This window comes from Pterocles gutturalis, unplaced genomic scaffold (genome assembly GCF_000699245.1).
Source record: "Pterocles gutturalis isolate BGI_N339 unplaced genomic scaffold, ASM69924v1 scaffold19316, whole genome shotgun sequence".
In the NCBI taxonomy this organism is placed as follows: Eukaryota; Metazoa; Chordata; class Aves; order Pterocliformes; family Pteroclidae; genus Pterocles; species Pterocles gutturalis.
Genome location: NW_010103451.1, coordinates 1 through 20221, shown reverse-complemented (window position 1 = coordinate 20221; position 20221 = coordinate 1). Strand labels below are relative to the sequence as shown.

The following is a 20221-nucleotide window of genomic DNA, read 5'->3' as shown; positions in this document are numbered from 1 at the left end:
GCGGCGGCAGCAGGCCCGGCCCCAGGGGCTCTCCCCGGCACAGCCCGGCCGCAGCCATTACACACCGAGCTGGTGCTGCAGCGAGTTCGGGTAACTTAAAAATGATATAACAGCGAACAGTGAGCGTGCCTGGAGTTCCGCGTTTATTTTACCTGTTCAAGTGACCGACATCCGTGCCCTCCGTCAGCTAAGAGCTTAACCCCTTCGCTTCTTAACATCATACTCCAAACCTGTACCAGCGGCCAAAAGCCTTGGAAATATTCAACCCCAAAACTATCTTAAAAATAGTTAAATTTTACTGCAACTAGCGAACTGGTGCCTCCAGTGCTTTGGGAACCAAAATTAAATTTCGTGGTTTTAAGTGGGAATGGGTGGTACATACAATCACACAAGACTCATTATCAATACAGTCTTAAGCAGTAAAATAAAACATTTAGACGTTTCCCAAAGGCATTTATTGCATATAGCATTTATTTTTTTCCTAATTAAAAAGTTTCCCGTAAGTATTAACAGCTAGTGCATTCAGAAATGTGTTTACCACATTACTCCATCATACCTTGGAACACAAAAACCAGAAGCTCATTTAAAAAGAAAGGATCATAACATTCTTAAGAGGTAGGTGAAGCGTCTTGTGCTTACATAGTTTTATATTAAAGGGGCAAAGGAAAACAGTCACAGCTGTGAAGAATATTAAGCCAGTTTAAGGCAGTTATATAATCTATGACTCACAATCTATGTTTTTGCAGGACTGCTGCAGCTTCATTTTGTTAAACATGACATTTCCCATATCACAGGTATTAAAGTTTACTAACGGACAATGTCTTAACCTTTCTGTCTACCATTTAATGGGTAGAGCACCCTACTACTCAGCATCTTTTTACTAAGGTGGCTGTGTTCAGATAACTGAATAAGAAACACTGCAGAACTACAGAGCTACTGGGAACGTAAGCATCTGCCTTTCATGAATATTTTTTATCATTATTAACTTGGAATTCCATGTCATAACTAACTAACTAGCAGCTGAGCAAGCTACAGTAAGGAGCATGGTAAGATAAGGATTTGACTTTTTGAAAGCACTCCAGTAGCTTCTTCTCAGATAATTTTCAATACTTTTTTAAAAAAAACCAACAACCAACCAACCAACACTCCAAAAACCCCAGTATGTTTAAATCAGAGTAATCTGGGCAGTCCAAATTGCAAAACCAAAAAAAAGATCTAGTTGAGCAAAGAATGGCTTTAACTTCACTGATCTCAGTCATGCTTGAAGGGAATGATGAAAAACTGTAACATGACTGCACCCTCTTACTTTTTTCCTGTTAGCTCAATATAGGGAACGAGATGTGATAAAGGAAACAATGTCGTTCAACTTCCAATTTTGAAGCTAGGAAAGCTGCAAAATCTGTCCTTCAGAATATGAATATTTAACTATTCCTTATATTTCACAGTGCTACTCTAACTAAAGTACAATTAAAGCACTTATTTCAGCCATCTCTGACAATGAGTCGGTGAAACAAATCCTATGGAGAATGACCTGCATCCACAAGGATTGAATAAGAATTCTCACTGAAAGCTTTGTAAGACTTCTGCGGTTACAAAAAGCACACAAGCTATTATCCCTCTCACCTCTATTCCTTGCACGAGACTTTTCTAAGAGAAGCTGGAATGACTTGAGAACTAGTAATCTCCAAAGACAACAGCTTTTGACAAGGGATGCATTTAAGCCACCTTTCTACATAAATAAAAACTGTATAAATCCATAGGATACACAGACAAGAAATTGACACTGGAAGAAATACACTTTTCAATCAAGAAACTTATTTCTTTGTGACAGGTTTAGTTTAGGAAGCACCCGCTCACAATGTCGTTCCATTATTTTCTGCTAACTACAGACATGTCAGCAAATGACACCAGTGAAGCTTACATACGACTAGGCACCAATGCCACCCTCTCCTCCCTGTGACACACTTCAAGGTCATTTCATAAAAGACTCCCTTACTGCCAACATGGAGTCTAGTCTTGAAGTCTGGCACAAATTAACTGTTGAAAGGTGAAGCTGTCATTAGAGCATTTAAGTGTATGATGCAACAAGCTTGCTGAAGCGTGCTCACAAATACAGGCTACATACCAATGTGTGCCACTCAGAATGGAACTGTTTCTCAGTACAAGGTTCCTCACTAGCAAGAAGTACTATTCTTCACTTGTTCACTGAAAATAAAGGGAAAAAACATGCCAAATTGTAGTGGTATGAACAAGGGTACATATTATTCTAACTAGTTCTAAGCATTTTGGAACCAATAAGTCTCCATTTTAACATCCCAGAACCTCAAAGACCTCAATCTGCTTCAGCGCTACATCCTTACACAACCCTCTCCATTACTTTCCAACAGAACCTGGCTTTACCGTACTACACAGAACATCAAGAACATTCAAGCAATGTAGAGTCTACGCACATCAGGTTTTAATGACACATTCTCCAAAATACCTTTGACACTTCTGAACATTTATCCTGTTGTAGAAATCAATTTACAAAATGTCACATCCACACACAGAGGGGCTCCTGCCCCAAACATCCCTACTTCCCTTGCGCACAACAATAACAAAAGGTAACTAGCGACTTATTACCATATATATGTATAAAAATAAACTAATGAGACTGCCAAATCAAAGGTATATTAGTGACTTCATTAAATTATTTTTTCTTGACAGGGCTCAAACTGTATTCTAGCAACATGAGTTTTACTTTTAGAAGGAAGTGCCACTGGAAGGTGAATTCCCTACAGTACTGTATCTTATCAAAAAGTGATTCCAATTTCAAAATAACTTATTAAAGTATGACATTCCAACTTTTCATGTTTTTAAATATTAAATATATTAAATTATTCCCTAGATTTAAAAAAAAGATAAGTTTGACAAAATGTTACCCATTTATGTTCAAGATAACTTTGGGACCTTTTTACTTTTTGTAAACATCCCCTTCACCGTTAACTGATGAGCTACAAAAAAGTCAGATGGGAATAATTCTTCAGTACACCTGCTTCTCAAGCTGTATATCTTTAGGGACAGAAGAACTGTTGTGCATATATTTATTCACAAAAACTTACACTAGAGAATAAACCATTAGGTAAGCCCGCACACATCTCCAAAAGAAAGAGTACTGCTGCTGCATGAAACTGTAGAATCACTTATCCACCAGGAAAGACAATAACAATCCCATCGTTTGATAATATGACCTATACAGAGGACTGGCTACTCTACACTGCACTATACACACAGGAAGCAACAGGACAGGTAGAACCACCATCCTGCCACTAAGAATATTATTTTACTGAGAAATACTTTTTTTAATTAGGAAAAATTTGAAATGAGATGATCACAATGCTTAGTATCTAGCTTAGGACCCACCCAGAACCACTAAAAACCAGGAAGGCTTACAGGCTTGCATGGTCATATGCCCCGCACTGTGGAAGTATCAGAAGTAAACAGGCTCTAAGTGTCCAACTTACTTACTGGAACTTGACATTAATCTGGGTCAACATCGAAATTGAAGCAGGAGATAAGACAGCCCCAATGACACTGTTCACATTTGTGTTCTGCTTTCAGAGCAAGATCCAAACCTGATGAAACGGATGCACTGCCCGTTGAAAGAGAACATCCCTCATATTAATCTCTTAGAAACTGTGATACAGAACCTACTATAACAAAAGTACCTAGATCTGAGATGAAAGTCTCTGAATTGCAGGCTTAAACTCCTAGAGACACGGGCAATTGGCCTTCATCTGACGTGAATATGCTCTCAAAGTCTACACTTGTATCATTAGAGACAGCAGATTAATTGTTAGTAAGTTTTGACCGTGGAAGTATCTCTGGACTGCTGTTTATCAGTGTCAGGTACTAATCTGGTTGAACGCAACCTTTTTTTTTTTTTTTTAAGAGACCTGTATAACACTAACTTTGAATACAATTGAGAACTGATATTTTTGGCATCAAGATAAAATTATGAGCACAATAAAAACAAAAGTGAAAATTTAATATATTTGCTACAATATTATATTGGTCAACTCCTGAATGGATTTATTTTATGGGGAAATAGCAATGTTATCAAAAGATGTTACAAACTTTTACAACATATCAACCAGTGCATTACTGTTGACCCGATAAACCTATAAACGCTACTTACGTGTCCAAGAACACCTCCTACAGAAACAAGTTTACTACCATTGTGGGTAGGAAAAACCCCTAACCTTTAAATAATTTATTTTTTTTGGTTAAGTGAAATTAGTGCTGGTATGACGTGCCAAACTAAGAGCTTTAGAAATGGATGTTTCTTCTACAAGGATGATACAGATAGCCTAGGACTTCCCATACCTCTGCAAACAACTGATATTATGGCTAGAACATTTATGTAACTTCCAAGCTTTACTGAATATGACCAGAGTTCCTTTTGTTTCCAACAGATACTCATCCAGGAGGAACTGCAATGTACTAATTTCCTACTGGTAGCTGAGATAGCTTTCATTTACTGAAGCAGAATCTACATTCACAACTTAAATTGAGAAAAGTCTGACATCCTACCAGTCATTCAAACAGTTCAGCTTCTATTGTGGCTTAGGCTTAAACCCTCTGGCCAACAGACTGAAGTTCACAGAACTGCAGTTCTGTATTCTGAAACACAGAGGAAAAGACACCAAAGTGCAAGCTCAGTCTAGTGAAGTAAATGAGTACTGCTTGTATTAGGTATGTGAACAAAAATAAGGATCTCCACACTTGTGAAAGGCTACATTATGTGATCGTTAATATCCAAACAAATTAAGGTTTCTGTGACAATGAAGAAATGCACTTGACCATTTACAGCAAAACAGATTTATACAATAACAAGTAACCTATGGCCTTGTCTCCTGCAAATGAATTCCTTCAGCAGGTATACATAATATATTGCTCAGTCATAAAAATATATATTATCTCTTTCCTTTAACATTTAGGTATATAAATATTTTACTGAAGAACATGCATCATTTAGATAAACAATTGCAAGAACATCCTCTGAAAACACAGGGTTCTGACACTTAGCAGTATAAAATGATTACACGGACACAGCTATTAAAGTCAAGACAAACCAATACAGCAGTAAGCAGTCCATTGTGTGCTAGTCCAAAGAAATTAAGCACCTTTTGCAACAGGTTATTATAATATATACACACAGAGAATGCATTGTAAATGGAGCAAAAATAGCATCATTCCATCTGCATATTCTTCAGTCTTGTTGACTCCAAACTTACTGTTCAGTTTTCTGCTCTTGTTTTCCGTTCAGCTCTTGGTCAACTCTGCTTAGCAAAGAAAGCAGTAAAATAAAAACTATGTTAAGAAGTAGTTTAATTTTATAGCTTATACACTAAGCAAAAACTATTTAACAGGAAAATACAAAGGTTTCACATGGAAAAAGTTTTAGTAAATAAATATTAAGATTTTTATTGAATGCAGTCACAACAAAGCTTTTTTTTTTTTAAAAAAAATGGTTCTCCTACCTCCCCCTAGAAATTAATTAAAATTGTTAAGAAAGCATTTAAGTAACTATAGCATTTGAAAGGAAGCATTTGAAAAGTGCAAGTGAAATTTGACTACAGAAGGAAAAAAAGCAGGTTCTGTGCTTTTATTAATGAATGCAAGCAGGAATACAAGTTTACAGGTAACATGACAATACCATCAAGCACTACTACTTTGATGAATTCATACACTGCAGAATAAGCACAGAATTACCTTTAATGTTATTAAGCCAAGAAGGTAACAACCCTAGTTGAATCAACAAAAGCTAAGTGGCTCCTTAACTGCAATACTTTTTCTGTTAAGTTCTGAGACTCTGTTAATTACCCAGGAAAAATTCACCATTGTGCTGCTAAAACTGGTTTTGTTTGTTTGTTTTTTAATATCTGCCTTGGGATTAGCAAATAAAATGTTACTTTTCAGAAACCAGTGGATGGTTCACAGCCCTGCATGAGATGTACTTTTTCTCTTTACAGGAAAAGCAAACTACAGTCTTAACTCTTATCCCCTAGAAAACATGTTGTGCATGGAGGTAAATTAATTTTAAAAACAACAGCAGTTCGAAAGTGAGAGAGGCTAAGGACAAGTTTGTCTTCTAACAACTTAATTGTCCAACCTACTGTCCAGTCTCTCAAACTATAACCAGACAGTTGTTCAAAATGATAAAAACAGCAACAGCTCCTTTAGGGCATAAACCCATAAAAAGGGGAGGCAAGGGCTTAGGGTTTTTTTGCAGCTGTAAGAACTGAACCCAGTACATAAGGATCCAATAGGTCTGGAGCAGCGCTGTCTAGAAGCAACAGTCCTAGCTCAATACCTCTTCACCTGCACACTATGCAGCTGCGACATCTTAGGAAAGCATGTTTTGACATGATTTATAGGAATAATCACAAAAACTGTAAGAAAATATGGTAAGCTAATGCAAACAAGCTATGCATAAACACAGCTGACAATATAAATCCATAGAAGTATATTATCTTCTGGCTTCCAAAGTGACTCATACATATAGCCAAAGAATTCTTACTGCCATCCTCAACAAATTTAGTAACTAAACTTCAACACATCTCCTTTCCTCCTACTATAATAAATAATGCCTACAAGTGCTTTCAACCTGATTAACCTCTCAGTATCTCAGTGCCCGTGATCTCTCCTCTACCCCGAAGTTTCACTTAGGAAGGCACTAGTTTTACAAAAGTGACAGCAGTATAAATGATGATATTGACAGGGACACTAAAAAGTGCTTGTTGCACTGGAGACTTTTAAAAGTTTTTACTGTTTGAATGTCCCAGGCTTGCATCTTGAATACAGTGGGTCTTGAAAAAGAATTGGGACAAATTATGCACGTTGGGGAAAAAAAAAAATCAAGCAGAACTGTTGTCTACTATGTACTGAAAGGGTTTCTTAAATTTGACAGGCTTACTACTTCAGGTTACATACTGCAAGATTACCACGTAATTGGAGTAATTCCTAGAGAATGTTCAACACTTGTCACTAGCTTTACCTGCTAGCTTTCAGGAAGAATTTAAATTCCTTTTATTTTCATCCTCAGTATTCCTCCCTGTGTCCATTACCCAATTTAAACAATAAGCTTCCCTCAATAGTTATGCACACACAGAAAGAATTAAAAAAAACCAAAGTTAGTAGCAAAACCTTTCAGTACATTTGTTAGTGATAGAGTTAAAAAATAATGTATCCATTCAAAAAATTTCATCGGCTGCTGAAATAGCTTGAATAGTTAGCAGGAGACTAAAATTAACAAAATGAAAATTCAATGTTTATTAGCAAGGAACATAGGCACTGCAAATACAAACAGCACTAAAAATAGTAGTTTAGGTTGCATCCGTGCAAGTTAATAACTAAAAAGGCAGTGAATACCAAAACCACTAAATACAAGATTCAATATTAGAACTTCTTCCAGAGTTGCATCTCTGCTGAGGCACAGCTACAGCTTAGAACCTAAAAACAGCTCTTCCTTCAAATATCACTTCTTGTTAGAAACAGTGAAACTTGATTTAAATCGATTCATACAGAAGTACTACTTTTGCCTCCTGAAGATACATTTGAGAATCCATGTATCCCCTTAAAAGTGAGCATCTCATGTAACAGAGACAATTCACAAATATCTGTTTGCACATCCAGGATGAGTTGTTTTAGATGATATACTGTACTTGCAGGCAGTGTAGTTACTTTCATGCATAAAAACTTAGTCACTAGTGCATGTTTATATTTACAAATGCTTATTCCTTTATGCAAGCCAATCAACTGGGAGTTAGTTGCAGTGCACATCCTCTTATCTAGATGCAACCCTAATCAAAATATGAATATACCTTTTCTGTTTCTTTTTAAACTTTTCTTCTTCATACCTTGGTGAGGAAAAGTTTGATTTCAGTAAATACAACATATGAAGGCCAAATTCAACAGGAGCTGCAAACTGGTATTAGCATCAATACAGTTTGTAGAAACATACCAAGTTTTGAAACTGATGTAATTAAGAAAAAATATATTGTACCTCCAACATTTATAAGCATTAAAGCAGCAGCATTAAGATTTAGTTACTATGACACATGAATTCAATACAACTTATTGTGCAATATTAACATCCATAATTAAAATTTAAAGTCTGTATTCGTAACAGTTTGAAGCCTGATATAATCCTCCACAGAAGTCTGAGAATCAACCAAGTTCAGCCTTTGCAGAACAGTTAAACATTCATCAATATAGAAATAAATCTTTCAAGACTTGAATATTCATAAGTCATCCCTCAAAAGCCCCAGTAAAAAAATATAAAGATAGTACAAGACTACTTCAGTGTTCTCATGCCTTTCCTCCCCACCCCAAGCAAATTGCATTTTCTCTGTTTTATAAAAACTTGAATTGTGCAACTGTTACCAGCTGAATGTTTACTGCAATAACCAGCCATTTGTGGAGGGGAGCGCATTTGTGGATTTGTCCACTATGGATGTGCCCCTCTGTCCACACCGTGACACTACGCCATCTTTCCTTATGGAGTTCCCAGTTTGTGGTCACGTATTGTGAGGCATACTCTGTAGGTTTTGTATGCTGTTTCTCTAGTAGGCTGATCAATTTATCATCAGAATTGATTATTATTTTTTATGTGGCTTTTTTAAAAGCCAAGTTTATGGTTTCCACTCTATTACTGCACCCATAGATCCTAATGACAAAAGTATCATCATCATCATATTTAAGAGCAGAGTTATGCTGACATTAAAATGGATATTTATATCTGGAGGGAAGGAAGAGGAGAAAACCAAGGACATTGATGCTGCCTTCACCTCTTCACCAAAGTAGTTTTAGAACTGTTATGGGTACAGATTCAGCATTTTTCCACCACAGCTCTTCTTTTAAATGAAATCCCAACCCAAGTGATGTTTCACCACTTAACTTGTTCCACATTTCAGTATGAACACTGAAGATACTATAGATAACTTCAGTATCAACATGCCCAGAATTTCCCACTCCCCAATTTCTCACAAGCCAGTTTAATATACTAAGGGGCAGAACAACTGGAATGAGGCCTTGTCTCAAGACAACTAATTCACACACCATAACTTGGTAACTACATAAGGCACCATCTGTGAAAATCCCTGTATGTTAACATTTTGACTGTCCATGCGACTGCATACCCAACTGTAGTTAGCAACGAGGTCAAATAGGGATACTCCTCCCAGGGATAGCAATGATCTCAGTTAAATTAAATTTTATTAAATGCAAAGTATTACATTCAAACCAATCACTGAATACAATATATACTGGTTCTAAAATATGACCAGTGTAGAACATGTTTGAATAACGAAACGTACTGTTTTATGCATTCTGGGATGCCAACGTATTCCATGGGGATGAGTTCAGCTAGTTCTGCCAGGGTAAAGACATACCTGATTTTTTGGCTGAATTTTGAGCTGTGGAAGAACAAATGCAGGGCACAGTTACAACTTTAAAAGTTTTCAGTAGGTCAATATTAAAACAATTTTGGAGTTTAAAATCAACAGTTGTTAGGATTGGTTAAAAAAAAAAAAAAAAAGAAAAAAGCTTCCAGACTATTACCTAATAAAGGGTTTTGTGATAGCCAGAAGTGTTCTGATGAACCAAGAAGGATGAACTATGATTAATGATTTCAGATTTTTCCTTAACCTGAAGAATTTAAACAGCAGACATAATTACTAAAACAAAAAGGCAGCATGACAAGGGGTTTTTTTTTTAAATATATATAAAAAGTAGGTGTTTTCAAGCACAACTGTCACATAAATCTAGTATTATGACATTCCATTATTAGAAATTACCATCTGCCAGAAGAAAAAATACCACACAACTGTATAGTCAAAATTTAAGATGTAGCATCAGTTTGACAACAATGACAAGGAAATAACATTCCAAAGATAAGTTCCTTTGAATCTTTTTATAAAACAAATGATGAACAGGTTCACAAAGGACCCCCTCTTATTACCTCATTATATTAATACATGAAGTTTTAAGGATATTCTGTGTGGTAATAGCATTCAGTATTCTAACACTACTCTTTTCACTAAAAAAAGAACCAACCAAAAACACACACACCAAAAAAAAACCACACACAAAAAAAACCAGGCATGCCTGTAGCATTATTCCACATTGTGTAGCTTAGGAAGAGGTTTTCAATGCACCAAGCAATTTGCTTACTTAAATCTTAAGCAGTAGGTACCAGACACCTCATTAAACAGCAGTTTTTCCTAAATACATAATCACTGAGCGTGTGAATATTTAAAGAAAACACTGTAGAGTTTCTTACCTTCTATCAATCTGCTGGTAACATTTCCTAAGCCAGCCTAAACTTGGCATTTTTCTCCGTGTTGTTGCACCATTCAGGTAAACTATCATATAGTTCTCTGCTACTAACAGCTCTAAAGTGCCAATTACATACCTGCAGACACAAGCAAAGAAAACTTTCAAGGGAAGATCTGTGGATATTAAAGTAATTCCTAGTAACTCCTCAAACATTAAAAAAAATATATAGTTGGCAAGAGTGTTAAGCAACATCTAATAATTTTTTTCCTTCCCCTGGAAGCAGATGTAGTTCCTTTTCTATTTGTTACCCTTCCCTCACTTGAAATACAAAAAGCTTAATTAAAAAAAAAAAAGAGAGAGAAGTAATTGCCCTTACATTAAAAACTAAGTTTCACAATGCAAAGTTAAGACAGTATTCAGAGGCAGATGACTTACTTAAATAGATTGTCCATTAGGTATCTGTAGTTAGGCTGGCTGCTTTCAGGCATAAAGCAAACCGCAAAAACAACAATGGCATTTAACCCATCGCCATAATAACCTACAAACAAAGAAAAAAGTATAATAACCTACAAACAAAGAAAAAAGCAGCAGTAGTAACAAAGGTGACTAAACATTGACTACCTTTACACAAAGCCAAGCACATTCAGCAAGCTTTTTCATTAGTCACCTTAAAGAGATTTACAAACATCTATTCTATAGGGATAGATTCATACAGTTACAGAAAACCTCAATATTTCTTTTTTTCAGGTTTGTTTACTTCTAAAGAAATAACTGAAGTTGAGGCAAAGCAGATGCTGTACCTACAACCAACATCTCAGGTTAGAATCTCAGTATGTTTAATAGCATTTTATATAGTCAACTCTTCTTCCAACCTGAACTCCACAAACTCCCAACAAAAATGTTGGGAAGAATCATGATCTACAGTTAATGCTTTCAACACTCTTAAAACCAAAAAATTATACTGGTAGCACTGACACTGTAAAACAGATAGGTACATCTTCTTACAAATGTGCATGTTAGTAGCTTCATCTGAACGTGTGTACATCTCAGATCTTTAGTTTAATAGGGAAAAATACTAAAATCAATCATATGCCTTAATACCGCAAGAAATGAATCATCACATGAGTCTTTATGCCCAAAGCTCTTCCTGTGCCACCCCAACTCAGCTTAGAGTAGTTTCTCAACAGTTCCCCTCAGCACATCACTCATTCTTACCACCGTGACTGATAACTTTTTTATATGGTTCTATTGCCTTCATGTCCACCCTATGGTCCTGTTCTCCAATCCTAAACATTCGCCAGCGTCGACCATCATCTTTCTCCTCTGCTGCAGTGTATTCAGTAAGTGATCCTTTCCTAATTACATCAGTACTTTTTGGTTTTGGAAGATCATCTGCCAAAGTTAAAACACGTTCAAGATCCAATATGAATACTATGTATAGTGACAATTAATTACAACTCAGGTTAACCACTTTGCTATCTCATCTATTTGAATATTCTTTAGCCAGTCAGACGTATCAGCTGACTTAGTTCCGTCAATCATTACAGAATACGATCTCACAGGTGTCCAATATATTTTATCAGAATACCCTATGTTGGCAGTTCCATTGACTGTAATTTTCTATGTTTAAGTGCATGACAAATTTCCATTCATGTAGGAAGTCTATTTAATTGTAGGCTTTCAGAACACAGACCTTGATGAATCTCACCAAAACAGACAAAGTGGTTAACTCCAATGATAATTACACAGGTTGCTTGATCACAGATTTACACAAAAAAGCATGATTTAAAACATTGACAGTACCTTGCAAGCAGACATGCAGGCAAATCTACTAGAAATTAAATAAAATTCACATCTGTGCAATCAATAGATACGAAATTTATGCTGACAGCAATCTTTAAAACAATTTGCTCCAATTAAATTATGATTCTTGACTTTGTAGCATAAACCTTACCCAAAGCGAGAAAAACCTACTGCAAGTTAGTTGTCTGTTCCCAAGACAAAGCTGTTAATTGAAACTATCCTTCCAGGAAAATGAAGGCAGCAGCATTAAAGGAAGAGAAGACAGAAACCCTTTTCAGCCACTTTTAAAAACAAGGCACAAACATCCGGAACATTTCCTTCGAATCATTGCAAAACTAACCCTAAACACCAATTCTTCTTCACTGAAATGATGAAAATCCTTTCACAAAGGTAAACCCATAGCCTGTTATGAAAACTTCACCTGCAATACATCTTTAGCTATTAAAAAAAAAAAATCCTTATTTTAAAGAGCGTTTCTTTCTCCATTTATAAGCTATCTTGGCAGGTAATGTTTTGTATATAACAGTGAAAAGAGAGCTTCCTATTTCATCAGGAATCATAACTATTTTATTTCCAGATTAAAATAAAATTGGCTTACATAAAAGGGCCTTAAAACATAATTAAACTGCAAGTTTAAAGCTTGCACTTTAACTCCTGCAGAGAGCTTTTTTACCTCAAATAAAATTTGTCGGAATCTCCAGGTTTTGCCTACAAGGACAGGGTGAAGTGTCTATTCACTTCTTAATTTTAAGGTCATTACTAGTGTGATTATAGCCAAGTTAAATTCCTCTCAGGTCATTTCAGAATTCCTTGACACAAAACAGAGGCTCTTCTACCACTTCCAGTCAATCTGGAAAGCATGCAAACTCTAAGGCTACTGACCTTTTGCCATTCTCACCACAGTAAGCTATGAGATCAGGTGTTACTCAATATTTTTAAAAATACAGTTCAGTCCTCCTTAAATACAAAGGCTTGCAATTCATCAATTTCTGACTAGCTAATCTATAATCTATATCCCTTTATATGCTTCACCTCCATTTAAAACTGATCTATAATACATGCAAAACATCTCTGATATTTATTTTTGCCAGGTTGGTTCTTAAAAACAAAGAGGATTTTCCATAATTTCAAGTCTTACAAGTTTTTAATGACATTAACCTAAGTTTCTTTGGAGTTACAGCTGTTATAATATTGCCTGTTTGCTAAGCAGCCAAAGTCTGATTTGCTCTTTAAAAATTAATTGTGCCCATTTCCAATTTCTAATCTAATCACTCTATATTTTTCCTCTTGTAATATTTAGTCACAGTTATTTCCCACCTGAAAAACTGTTGATGTGCACATAAGGGAATAGAAATATTTTAGGGCATCAGACAAAAGTAACAAAACACTTACCTTCCCATTCAAACTCATTGCTGTTTTCTGAAGGAGTATCTAAATCGTCCAAATCAATCTCTCCACTCTCATCCAAGTCATCAGACAAAACAGATTCCTCACTGTGATCCAAAGTTAAGCTAATATCTGGAGCCGTTAGTTTCTTCCTCATTTTGGTTCCATTAACGTCTGTATTTAAAAAAGCAAATTATTTCAAAGCTAAAGCAAGTTTAGATAAGCGTATTAACAAGACAGAAGAGCACAGAGCTTTCTCAGAATGCATTGTAAGTTAGTGCCCATAATTTAAATTATGTATCTTTGAAATAAGAATCAAACACAGGGTGACAAGAACAGCACTTGGAGGTCAAAGTTCTCAAGACCGTAAGTTTACCTCATTGCATGCACACTATGATCCCAGTGGTAGATCACCATGCTCCCTACAGAAGAAAAACCTGACGTGCTGCCACCGCGTAAGCAACTATTACCCATGCTAGCTGTAGCAAAGCAAACCACAAGTTTTTCTAGATACCACACTAAACAAGGCTTGTAAATAATGCAATAGATTCATGTCCTTAGCCCTTGTTTTTGTTAGGTATTAGTAAAATCATAACCACCTCTGATGAAATTAAAAATGATATGCAAGCTGTGAAGAAAAAAGGAAGGCTGACAGACAACAGTAATGACAGAAAATTCAAGAAACTATGAGGTGAATACACAGCATGCTTTGAGACAAGGCAAATACTTGCGTGGTTTAGACAGCAGTTGAAAGCAGGAAATAAAGCACAATGACCGATCCAGCACTGGAAATGCCACAACTAAAGCTGACAGGCAAGATGCAAAGAATTTAAAAATGTAAAGAAAGCATCTGCTATTATTTTCCCTCTGACCATATGGACAGGCAATGTTCTTAAAAGGCCACAAAGTTCTGGAATTTGGAGGGAAACTAAGGTAGGCCCTAACTGATACAAAGAAGCCAAACAAACCAAGATTTTAGGACAGGTCAAGAAGTGAGTCCAATAGTTCATTTTTGTCCAGTACTACCTGGATAGCTCTATTCACAGGGAGGATGAAGAGTCTCATATTTTATTCCCAAACCCTTTTCTTTCTAGACAAGAAATAATACCCTTCACATACAAAAATGTCATTTAGAATGCTGTTTCTGCAAGCCTGACTCAAAAAAAACCCAAACAAAAAATACCTCAGAACACCCTAAACCAAAACGGAGCTTTAAAATAGTCACCCAGGGAAGCAGTCAGCTTGACTGGAGGGCAATGTTCTTACCAGCTTCACTTGCTGTTCCAGCTGCAGCCAATATATCTGACTCAACAGGATCATCCTCCGGCAGGGGCCTGGTACACAAAGTAGAAACTACTGTTACAAACCCTTTTTTTTCCTTTATTTAAATTGCCAGCTAAATGCCAAATATTTATACTTATGCACTGCTAAAAAAAACCATTGTGGGATAGCACTGAACTAAATTTACTTATACCTCAAGTTCCAGCTTTCAATAAACAAAGCACAAAAGTAGCAGAAAATTCCTTTACAGCACGAACAGTCACTTGAATGTGACAAATGCCATAGCGCGTGTCATCTTTAAGAAAACTTGTCATATTGTTGCTTGAGAAAATTTGACATCAAACACACTCCAGAAGCAGTTTAGTCATGTTATTATAGAATGGTTTAGTTTCTCTGTAGGCCCAAGTATCACCAGCGGTTAAAAATCTTGCTCAGAAACGTTGCTTAATGAAATATTTGGACAAACAGTGTAGTTGCAAAAGATTACCACAGAAAACAAAGCTAAACTTACAAATTTTCACTTTAGTAACACTGGAAACTTCAACAGTAGCATTCCTGTATTACTTAACTTACATATAAACACGAAGTGATCCCTTTCCAGACCATAAACCAAACATGGCCCAAAGCCTTTTCAAGACTATTAATGGAAATAACTGCAAAGCAAGATTATTATTGAGTGTTAGCTGAGCAGAAAGATAAAGAGATTGCTTATTCTGGGTTATGCATTTGATTTGAATTACTTAAAAAAAAAAACTCTGGGTTATGCATTTGATTTGAATTACTTTAAAAAAAAAAAATCAAAAACCTTGGAAAATCTTCATCTTGCCATTCTTCCTTAAACTCAACACCTTCCATTCTCCAGCCAACTGGAATTGCTAATAGAGACTCCTGATCAGCCAGAACCTCTTGTCTGCAGGACAGTGGGCTAAAGAGAAGCTGTAGGAACGTAAGGTAAGATGCTAGTTCAATACCATTGTAATTACCATACTTGCAACACATCCTTTCACTTATCACCAAGTTGAGGTATTATGCACCAAAAAAAAAAAAACCACCCAGGGAAAAGTTTATGGTTTGTTTCAATTTTCTTTTTTTTTTTTTTTTCCTCCATACAAATCTGCTTACGGAATGGTTTATCACGCAGTCACTTAGGTTGGAAGGGATCTCATGCAGTTCAATGCCCTGCTCAAGCAGAATCAACCTCTCAGTTAGAATCAAGGCCCTGAACAACCTGATCTATAATTTAGGATTACACCAGTTCACTCCAAAACGTAAGAAACCTGACCATGCTCTGGATTCTATAGGAGACACTAAATAAGTGTGATTTTCAGGAAAAAAAAAAAAGCCCCAGATAGTCAGATTTAAAATACAGCCCAGTTCTTAAAAAACAAACAACCCCCCAACAGACCCTTTAAAGATAACTCTATCTCACAAAGTATTTTCAGAGAACTCACCCTGGGATGTGCAAGTCAAGCTGTGTTTTTACAGGCTCACCCATCACCAGCAACAGTGAATCCCCAATAATGGAACATAAACCATTCTGCTGACATACGAGTCCAAGCCAGTTGAAACTCTTGGCTGCGCAGGCTCTAAAGATTGGCAGGAACAGGCAAACTTATCAATGAAGATGTTCAGAAAACGAACATTAATCAAAACAGGAAACTGAATTCTATTTTTTAAATGCAAAAAAGCAATCAACACAGAACACCAGTAAGTACAAAGTTTGAATGCAATCATACTGCTAATCAAGCCAGAGAGACAGTTTATTTTTCACATGGTTAAAAAGAAACAAGTTACGCTTACTGTTCTGTAGGATCACCTTTCACAGCAAATCTGCATTTCTCTTCTCCTGACCCGATTACAAGCAGAAACTGATTTAAAAATGTCCTGCAATGCTTAAAGCTACACTACAAAAGCTGATTAATGAAAAAAAAAAAGCAAACTGATTTTTTGTAAAACTGCAGTACTAGAGACAAATTAGACACTAATGACCAAAATTTGAGCTTACTTTCCAGACATTTCCCTGCTTCCCTCACTCATGAAATTGAAATAAAATTTTCAGAAGGTTCTTCTTAAGGGTCAGACTCTGCTTGTTTGAATTGTTCAGCCCCTGCACTGCTCAGCTGCTGGCAGTATGTGCTTGTGCACGCAGTCTCCAAGAAGTTGCCCCCAGCAATTATCCTCCCAGCTCTCCCTCTTTCTATTTGTCCTTTTTGACTAATACACTGTTTGGAGTAGTTTCTTGCTGCTTGAATCATATGACTTTCCTCATGAAACATGTCCTCTCTTTCATTAAGATGTTCATATTCTCAGCATACAGTTTCTCCTGGGTATTAACCTGCTGAGCGTTTGCAAGAATGAATTTTAAATACTTGCTTGGAGAAAAGATGACATTCTCCTCTGTAGTAACAGTCAATATACGCATAGTTCTTTATGCATTTGTTTCAGGAGACTCAGCTGAAGCACGAGAAGTTTCACGAGGTACCACACACAGTCAAGAGAATGTGGTGGTTACAATCAGTATGGCATGGACCATCTGATGCAAACACACTGTAAACAGACACTAAACCTAAAAGAAAACCTAAACTGATGACTTTATTCTTAAGGGAAATATGAAGAAATTAAGAAAACCAACAGTAAAAAAAACCCACCAACCAATCCTATCACTGGGCTGGTGGCTCTAAAATGCTACTCTTGAGCTTGTCTTCACTGCATTCACAATGCAGTTCCCACACGGAAGTTTAAAGTAGGGTTTTGCTTCAAGACCTGAACAGTTTTCTCACCATGCTTTTGAAGAATACCAAATACCAAGTAACATCTATTCATTTCAGATGCACAGCATTTCAGTGCAGAAGCAACTCCTACCTGCTTCTATTTCATGACATCGAGATAAACTTCATACACTGAGAGGGGCATGGAGTTTAAAAGTTACTCATGCTGTAATCAAAGTTTAAGACACTTACAAAACACTTCTCCCATTACTTACAGAATTCTGATATTCTTTATTTTAAAATACTGCTTAGTACAACTGCAAACAGCTTACATGGCAAGTTCCAAGTTCAATATCAGATAAGCTTAAATTTAGGTTTTCAGCATCCTAGTTAACATGCAGGCTAACTAGCTCTTTTGGAGAGCTCATGTACAAAAGCACTATAATTTGTCAACCAGAAGAATGAGAAATTAAGGAGGAAGGGTCATCTCAGGAAAGTTAGAAGAGTGCTGACTTTAAAGTTAACTACTGAATAATTTTACATCACTAATAAAGATGCTTGCAAAGCAGGGGAAGAAAATATCTACTATTTCTGCTCGTACAAACTCAAGCAGAGTTTAGCACAATCTTCCTACAGCTGCTGTGGTAATGCTGACATCTGCTGTCTTTGCTATGCAAAAATATCCTTTTAATTCAGCTGCAAATCAAAGATCTAAAAGCTTACCTGGAAAAATGTATTGATATATCGTAATAATGCAAGTATTTATCAGCCATTTAGAAGAAAACAAATTAATTTCTACCTGATCCTAGCTCTCTTCATGGCCAACTCAAAAAGCTGTAGTTTCCAATAACAGCAACCCTGATCATTTTCACTCTCCACTGCTCACTGCTTTCCATTTTAGTTAAAGAACTGGAATCAGAAGATTGGGAGCTATCTAAAGGTCAGAAACTTTAACACATCGCAGAACATCTGGATGCACGATGGCCAGGTGGCTCAGCTCTCTTAGTGGAACCACTGGGCTCTGGTGCTCAACAATGCCTTTTATACCTTTAAGTATCTCAACAGACCAGTTACGATATTACAAGAAGAAAAAAAGTACCACAAAGTAACATATCCCTAGACTCCACTACTCTTCCACTGCAGCTAACCAATGGATTTCCATTTCCAGAACAGTCGGTTAAACCTACTTAAGTTCGCATCTGAAGAGTGTTATTACTGCTTGCACCAGAAGTCAAACATCAGTGTTCTCATCCTTTTTCCTGGAAAAATAGACAATTTTAAGAGTTCTCTCATTAATACTGAGACGGCTTAGTTACCATAGGTGCTGGAATACCAAATACAACAGTGTTAAGAAGCCTGTTATAAATAGCCATTTTAAAAAATTTAGTTTACAGCTAAACAGACTCTTATCTGTCCCAGCTACTTAAAAAAAAAAAAAAAAAAGACAACAGAATGCATGAGATAATTTTATTCACAAAGTTAAAGACCCCTTGCAAAAATTATTTTTTAGGTTTTCACACTTGAGTTCTCAGAAGAACACACAAATTAGTAGAAGTTACGCATTTATATGGTCGTGCCTGCCTATCCAATACAAAGACCTATATTCAGTCCTTGAACAGCACTTCAGCATCTGAAGTGGAATAGCTATACAGCTTATTTTGCAAGACAATTGCAATGATGAGCACACTCCTGAATTATGTACCTGGTGGGCAAAGAACAGCATGCTGTTTCAGTCTCAGGTGAAATTAACTTCAAAAAAAGGTTAGCCTACTTTTTTCTCCATTTCACCTTCAGCATTTCAACAGAAGCTACTCAGTTAACTGAGTGTTAGTTAACAGAATTTCAGGTTCCAGGCATTAAAGAGGTGCCTCTAAGAGTATTTTTCACATTTGATTTTACAGCAAGCCAAAAGTAAGGACACAGATATATTTTCAGGTACACACATCCATGCAGTACAGCTCACTATGATTTCTCAATGTTTTTATAACCCCATTGGCCTCTGGAATGTGGACACACTAGCCATGATACCAGGAAACATTTCCCAGATCTGCAGATGGACATCTGAACTTCATCACCTGCAAGCCTGTACAATGAGGTGATGCAAGGACTTCATCAATAACAAGTCAATTCTTCATCTCCTTTTACTCCCTAGTCTCAGCCTCGAAGCACAGAGAAACCAGTCAGCTAAAAGAGAAAACTTTTGAAACTTCCTGCTTCCATCTCCGAGGGTACTCCTGTAAACTCTACATTCAGAGCAACAGAAGAATCTGCATTTCTGAATCACTGAGACTCCTTTAAAGGTAAATACTAACTTGTTACACAACAGCCCCCCCAAAAATCATACCCTGCCTAGAAACAACCAATATTCCTTTGTCAGGTTCAGACACACATACAGCTTAACCAGCAGCACTCCCCGCCGCCTGAGCGCACTGCACCCGGGGCTGGCAATCGGGAGGCGCCCAGACGAGAGGCCCTGGAGCGCAGCTCTCGCTTCTCGGCACAGCTCTGGCCCTGTGCTGGGACCTGCTCCGCTCCGTACCCAGCCCCTCGAGAGAAAGGAGGGCGGACACTCACCCCCACCCCGTTCGTGAGAACAAGGCCGAGGCTGCGCCGCGCTGGGGTGGCCGCGCTGCGGGGCACGGGAAGCGATTTCCCGGGGTAACACTGACGCGCTCAGCTCTCCCCCCCCGCTGTCCCGCTCGGCGGAGGAAGCTGCGGACGGG

General features: G+C 37.1%; 1 protein-coding gene across 1 annotated transcript; it reads right to left on the bottom strand.

Moving 5' to 3' along the window:
- Positions 1–4730: 4730 nt before the first annotated feature.
- BNIP2 (BCL2/adenovirus E1B 19kDa interacting protein 2) lies at positions 4731–15645 on the bottom strand. Its single transcript, XM_010086732.1, has 10 exons — positions 15596–15645; positions 14776–14843; positions 13516–13683; positions 11536–11712; positions 10756–10858; positions 10325–10456; positions 9604–9690; positions 9360–9458; positions 7866–7901; positions 4731–5321 (listed from the first exon to the last, which is right to left on the bottom strand). Exons 1-10 carry the CDS (start codon positions 15643–15645, stop codon positions 5273–5275), a joined length of 969 nt encoding a protein of 322 aa, XP_010085034.1. The 3' UTR covers positions 4731–5272.
- Between the last annotated feature and the right edge of the window lie 4576 nt (positions 15646–20221).

Excerpts from the sequence above, each read along its gene's own strand:
- BNIP2 (XM_010086732.1), bottom strand. The coding sequence starts at position 15,645 with ATGGAAGGTGTTGAGTTTAAGGAAGAATGGCAAGATGAAGATTTTCCA. Across the intron at positions 11,713-13,515 it reads CAATGAGTTTGAATGGGAAG|ATGATCTTCCAAAACCAAAA; the intron begins GTAAGTGTTTTG and ends TAACTTTGGCAG. Across the intron at positions 10,457-10,755 it reads CTAATGGACAATCTATTTAA|GTATGTAATTGGCACTTTAG; the intron begins GTAAGTCATCTG and ends TTGTGTCTGCAG.